Source organism: Macaca mulatta, chromosome 19 (genome assembly GCF_049350105.2).
Source record: "Macaca mulatta isolate MMU2019108-1 chromosome 19, T2T-MMU8v2.0, whole genome shotgun sequence".
Classification (NCBI taxonomy): Eukaryota; Metazoa; Chordata; class Mammalia; order Primates; family Cercopithecidae; genus Macaca; species Macaca mulatta.
The window spans coordinates 23,390,129-23,397,009 of record NC_133424.1 but is presented as its reverse complement, the minus strand read 5'-3'; the positions used below and the strand labels follow the sequence as shown (position 1 = coordinate 23,397,009).

General features: G+C 33.4%; 1 protein-coding gene across 1 annotated transcript in view; it reads right to left on the bottom strand.

Annotated features, from left to right (window-relative positions):
* Positions 1-2,629: 2,629 nt before the first annotated feature.
* Positions 2,630-6,881, bottom strand: part of LOC144337078 (zinc finger protein 728-like) — a 41,656-nt gene continuing 37,404 nt past the window's right edge. The window contains exon 5 of the mRNA XM_077979901.1: positions 2,630-2,772. Coding sequence (XP_077836027.1) covers positions 2,630-2,772 — 143 coding nt within the window. The remainder of the gene's footprint in view (positions 2,773-6,881) is intronic.

Genomic DNA, 6,881 nt, shown 5'->3' with positions numbered 1-6,881 from the left:
CTAACATAGTGTTGGAAGTTCTGGCCAGGGCATTCAGCCAGGAGAAAAAAAAAAGGAGTATTCTGTTAGGAAAAGAGGAAGTCAAATTGTCCCTGTTTGCAGATGACATGATTGTATATTTAGAAAACCCCATCGTCTCAGCCCAAAATCTCCTTAAGCTGATAAGCAACTTCAGCAGAGTATCAGGATACAAAATCAATGTGCAAAAATTGCAAGCTTTCTTACAGACTAGTATCAGAGAAACAGAGCCAAGTCATGAGTGAACTCCCATTCACAATTGCTTCAAATAGAATAAAATACCTAGGAATCCAATTTACAAGGGATGTGAAGGACCTCTTCAAGGAGAACTACAAACCACTGCTCAATGAAATAAAAGAAGACACGAACAAATGGAAGAATATTCCATGCTCATGTATCAATATCATGAAAATGGCCATACTGCCCAAGGTAATTTATAGATTCAATGCCATCCCCATTAAGCTACAAATGATTTTCTTCACAGAATTGGAAAAAACTACTTTAAAGTTCATATGGAACCAAAAAAGAGCCCGTATTGCCAAGACAATATTAAGCGAAAAGAACAAAGCTGGAAGCATCACAATACCTGACTTCAAACTATACTACAAGGCTACAGTAACCAAAACAGCATGGTGCTGGTACCAAAACAGAGACATAGAACAGTGGAACAGAACAGAACCCTCAGAAATAATACCACACATCTACAACCATGTGATCTTTGACAAACCTGACAAAAACAAGAAATGGGGAAAGGATTCCCTATTTAATAAATGGTGCTGGGAAAACTGGCTAGCCATAAGTAGAAAGCTGATAATGGATCCCTTCCTTATGCCTTATACAAAAATTAATTCAAGATGGACTGGAGACTTAAATGTTAGACCTAAAACCATAAAAAGCCTAGAAGAAAACCTAGGTAATACCATTCAGGACATAGGCATGGGCAAGGACTTCATGTCTAAAACACCAAAAGCAATGGCAACAAAAGCCACAATTGACAAATGGGATCTAATTAAAGAGCTTCTGCACAGCAAAAAAAAAAACAAAAAAACCAAAAAACAAAAAAACAAAAAAACAAAAAAAAACCAACTACCATCAGAGTGAACAGGCAACCTACAGAATAGGAGAAAAATTTTGCAATCTACTCATCTGACAAAGGGATAATATCCAGAACCTACAAAGAATTCAAACAAATTTACAAGAAAAAAACAAACAACCCCATAAAAAAGTGGGCAAAGGATATGAGCAGACACTTCTCAAAAGAAGACATTTATGCAGCCAACAGACACATGACAAAATGCTCATCATCCCTAGCCATCAGAGAAAAGGAAATCAAAATCACAAAGAGATACCATCTCACACCAGTTAGAATGACAATCATTAAAAAGTCAGGAAACAACAGGTGCTGGAGAGGATGTGGAGAAATAGGAACACTTTTACACTGTCGGTGGGACTGTAAACTAGTTCAACCATTGGGGAAGACAGTGTGGTGATTCCTCAAGGATCTAGAACTAGAAATACCATTTGACCCAGCCATCCCATTACTGGGTATATACACAAAGGATTATAAATCATGCTGCTATAAAGACACATGCACACGTATGTTTATTGCAGCACTATTCACAATGGCAAGACTTGGAACCAACACAAATGTCCATCAATGACAGACTGGATTAAGAAAATGTGGCACATATACACTATGGAATACTATGTAGCCATAAAAAAGAATGAGTTCATTCCTTTGTAGAGACATGGATGCAGTTGGAAACCATCATTCTCAGCAAACTATCACAAGAACAGAAAACCAAACACTGCATGTTCTCACCCATAGATGGGAATTGAACAATGAGAACACTTGGACACAGGAAGGGGAACATCACACACCAGGGCCTGTCGTGGGGTGGGGAGAGGGGGGAGGGATAGCATTAGGAGACATACCTAATGTAAATGATGAGTGAATGGGTGCAGCACACCAACATGGCACATGTACACATATGTAAATATAATAGAGTGAAATAATACCTATTAAAAATAACTTTTCTGGTAATAGAGAAGTTTAATTTTTAGATTAAAAAAGTAAAATTTTACAAAATTATATGCAGACCAATTTAATCAGAAGCTACTTTGTTACAACTGTGAGAAATGACACAAAGATTCAACTTTTACGTCAGCTGGGAGAGAAAATGATTACTAAGGGCTAGAAAATTGTTTTCACTAATCAATGTTGATTTTTATTGTTATTTTGTCTCAAATTATGTTAATAACAAAGTAATGGCCTTGATCCAAAAAAATTTTTAAAAACTTATATAGTATAAAATTAAAATGTTTCTAGAAATAAAAAAAGAGATATATAAATAAATAAGAAAAGAAAAAAAGTGGATTACTCACAATAGCTAAGGTATGAAATCAACCTAAGTGTCCATCAACAGGTGAATGAATTTTAAAAAGTGATATATTTACACAAGGGAATGCTATTCATTTCTTAAAAAGAAAGAAGTCTTGGAGGTGGGCTCAGCAGTCTGTGCCTTAGCAAGCCTTGCAGATATTCTGATGCAACCAAAGTTTGAGGGACACTGCAAAGGATAGTGTCCATATGATTGCTGGGTCACCCCACCTATCCTGAAAGTGAGGAACATCCCGAGTGAGACCAGTTAGCATATTGTAGCTCTTTCTCCAGCCACAACCAGAAAGTCTTTGCTTCCCCTTTGCCTTCCACCACGATGGGAAGTTTCCTGAAGCCTCTGTAGCTGTGCAAAACTAGAAAAAGATGCACACCCAAAAGCCTCATTTGAAACTTCCAGACAGAAACCAAGCATTTGGAAAGTCTCTTTGGACAGTTTTAAACACAATTGCAGAAAAGAAAGCAACCTTACTCAGTGAGATGATGATGAGAATGAAGACTTTTATGATGATCTACTTCCACTTAATAGTGACTTTACAATCCTTAACACTGCACTCAGCTACCAAGCCAATGAGTAAGATTGTGCATCACAGTTGAAATCTGTTCTCCACTCCTTTTGTAGTTGTTCTGAATTGGGTACCAGAAGTCAATTGTCTCATTATTAACATAGCTTCTAAACTGATTCATTTTTGTGACACATAATGACTGTTAGTTGAGTTCTAGTTGTATGTTAAAAAATGCTGATAAAAAATATTTCTACAGAGACGACAGTCAATTAAAATTAACTGTGAGTTATGCTAGGAGCTATACTTAATTCACTTAGACTTTATTTGGTCATTTTAAAAATATATTTCAAAGAAGAAAAATTTTTTTAAAAAGTCTTTTTATTTTCAACAACATTGATGAACCTGGAAGACATTAGGTTAAGTGAAATAAGCCAGCACACACACAAAATAATAAAAAATTATCTCATTTCTATGTAGAGTATTAAAAAATTCAAACTCACTCCAGGTGTGAAGTGGCGGCCTTGTGTGTGATCTTTCTGCCCTCCCCAAGTTTGTATTTTCGACATTAAAGTCTACTTCTTAACTAAACGTTTTAAATTGGAAAATAAAAAAAACTCAAACTCATAAAAGCAAAGAGTAGAATGATGATTGCCTGAAGCTGGAGGTGGAGGAGATGTTGGTCAAAAGTTATGAGTCTTTCCTACATCTCTTACCTTAACAAATAAGTTATTCTTCTCTTTTTTAAATCACCAGGGAATTGAATTATTTCCTGAAGAATTACAATTGAAAGAATAACATATTTATTAAAGCAATGAAGGTTGTATACTGAAATTTCAGAGGCTTTGCAAAATAATATATATTCTGCTCAAATCACCATTTCCTTTATTTTTTTCTGATTAAGAAGACTTTTTCATGGTCTTTCAGGGATTATATTTTCGTTCACCTTCTATCTGCATTCTCTTTCTTCAGCCAATTGATTAAAAAAGAGATGCAGAGAAGACACATTTTCTTCTCATCCACACATCACTTTCACTTGCTATTAGTCAAGGTGATTTGAGCTGAGAATAGCAGTTTTCTATCATGAAAGCAACTTCTCAGAAATAAACAACACTCGGAAACAAAACTATAAATCTTTCAACAAAAGCTAACGTATTTTAAGCAAAATAAGCATATGCAGCAATAATAAAATGCTTGTGGTAGAATGGATTTATTTTATTGCTATTGAGTTCAGATAAGATTTTACCAAAAGCTAGCAAATATAGAGCAGAAAAAAGAATATTTCTGAAACAAGAATATTGTAAATGAAGGTAATTTGTCAATAGAAATAAGAATATTACCTCATGTTAATAGTCTCATCTACAGTTGTACAACACCAAATGCTATTTTTTATTATAAACTGTATTTCATATAAGTATTCAATTTATATCATCCTCTTTCACTATTTCAATGCCTTCTCCACTTTGTATCAGTAGAAAACAGGTCAGCTGCTTCCAAGAAAGCAGGCAATGCTCTTCTTACTTTGATGATGACGAAGAGCACTTGTTTCGGTGATAAACCTGGTTGATTTTTTGTATTTAGTAGACAATGGTTTCACCTTGTTGGCCAGGTTGGTCTCAAACTCCTGACCTCAGGTGATCCATCCTCTTCAGCCTCCCAAAGGACTGAGATGACAGGCGTGAGCCACCACACTTGGCCCAGATTTATTCTTTTAGTCTGAAGTTGTCTTGGCTATTTGAACTCTTTAATTCTTTTGTATATATATTTAGAATAGTTTTTCTAATTCTATAAAAAAGCGTCATGGATAGTCTTGATAAAAACAGCACTTAAATCTGTAGGTTGCTTTAGGTAGAATGACCATTTTAACTATATTATTTGAATCCATGAGCATCCAGTATTTTTCTATTTATTTGCATTCTCTCTTATTACTTCAGCATTGCAGTTCTTTGTAGAGATATTTTACCCCCTTGACTTAATGTATTTCTAGGTAATTTTTTTGTGTGTGGCTATTGTAAATAGAGCTCTTTTAAAATTTTGTTCTCAGTTTATTATTGGCGTACAGAAATTCTATGTATTTGTGTTGATTTTGTATTCTGAGATTTTTTTGAAGTCTTTAGGCTTAGGAGTCTTTTGGTGAAATCCTTAAAGTATTCTAGGTAGAGAAATATATCATCAATAAAGATAATTTGACTTCCTTTGCTATTTGGATTCCTTTTATTTTTCTGGCTAGGACTCCATTACTATGTTCAGTAGGACTGTTTAGGATGGATATTCTCATCTTATTTTTATTCTTATAGAGAATGCATCTACTTTTTGCATTTTTAGTATGTTTGTTAAGGATTTGTCATAGATGACTCTCATTCTTTTGAGGTATGTCTCATCAATCTCTAGTGTGTTGAGAATATTTTTGAGTCAATATTGGATTTTCTTGAATGCTTTCTCTGCCGCTACTGTGTTAAATATTTTTTCTTTTAATTATCTTTACATGGTGAATCACACTTACTGACTTGCATATGATGAAACATCTTTGTATTGATGGAATAAAGCTCACATGATAGTAGCAAAATAACTTTGATTTGCTTTTGAATTCAGTTTGCTAGTATTTCATGGAGGATTATTGTTCCAATGTTCACCCAGAATATTGACCTGTAGTTTCCTTCGTTATGTTTTCACTAGATTTTAGTTTCACATAATTCACTGATTTCATGCAATTAGGTTGAAATGCCACCTTGATTTTTTGGAATACTCAGTAGGATTAGGACCAGCTTATCTTTGTATATGTAGTAAAATATGGCTGTGGTTTCATATGATCCAGGGCTTTTTATGGTTAGTAGTTTTATTATTACTTATTCAATGTCATTACACATTTTACATTTTTGCTCTGTTAAAGACTTCTGTTATTTTCTGTCAATATTGGGAAGTTTTGTATATCCAGGAGTTTATCTATTTTCTCTAAATTTTCTACTTTGCATGCATGTTCACAGAAGTCTCTGAAGATATTTTTAAATCTATGTATAATCAGATGTGATTTCTCATCTCTAACATTTAAATAAATGCCGAATAAGAGTTTAACAAAATTCGACATTTCTTCATAAATTTCTGAAAAAAGTAGGTATAGGACAAATGAACCTCAAGCCAATAATTGCCACATATAACACACACATACACACAAAAAGCACAGCTAATAACATACTAAACAGGGAAATCTTGTAAGCTTTTACTCTAAGAGCAGACAAAAATGCCCACTTTCTTCAGTCTTATTAAACATAGTACTAACTATGCAAGAAAGAAAAATTAGAAAATAAAAATCAAAGCACTGAGATTAGAAAAAATGTTAAATTATTCCGGTGTAATTTTTATTTCTATACATAATTTTAAGTAAATGAAAGCCTAAGACATTACTAAAAATTAGTAGGACTAATAAATGTATTAAACTTGCAGAACACAAAAGCAACATACAAGTGTCAGTAGAATTTCTATACACTGACAACTATCATTAAATGAAATTAAAGAAATTAAACACAATTGGAAAAATATTAATCATAAATTGGCGTTACTAATATTGTTAAACATCTGTATTATACAAAATGATGTACGGCTATAATGCAACCTCTACCGAAATACCAGTGACATAATTAACAAATTTTTAAAAATACATCTAAAATTTATAGGGTACCACAAAAGGCCCTGAATAGCCAAAGTAATCAAGCAATAGAAAAAGTGAAGGTATCTGACTTTGAGATATACTAAAAAGCTATAGTAAAAAAAAAAAAAAAAAAAAAAAAAAAAGTGTGGTACCTGAATTAAAACACACAAGCAAGTAGAGAAGAAAAAGGAAACCAGAAATATATTGATGTATTTACAGCCATCTGATTTGTAAATAATGGTGGCAATTTCTTAGGGAAAAGGCAGCATCTTCAATAAATGGTGTTGAGAAACTTTATATCCACATATACAAGAAT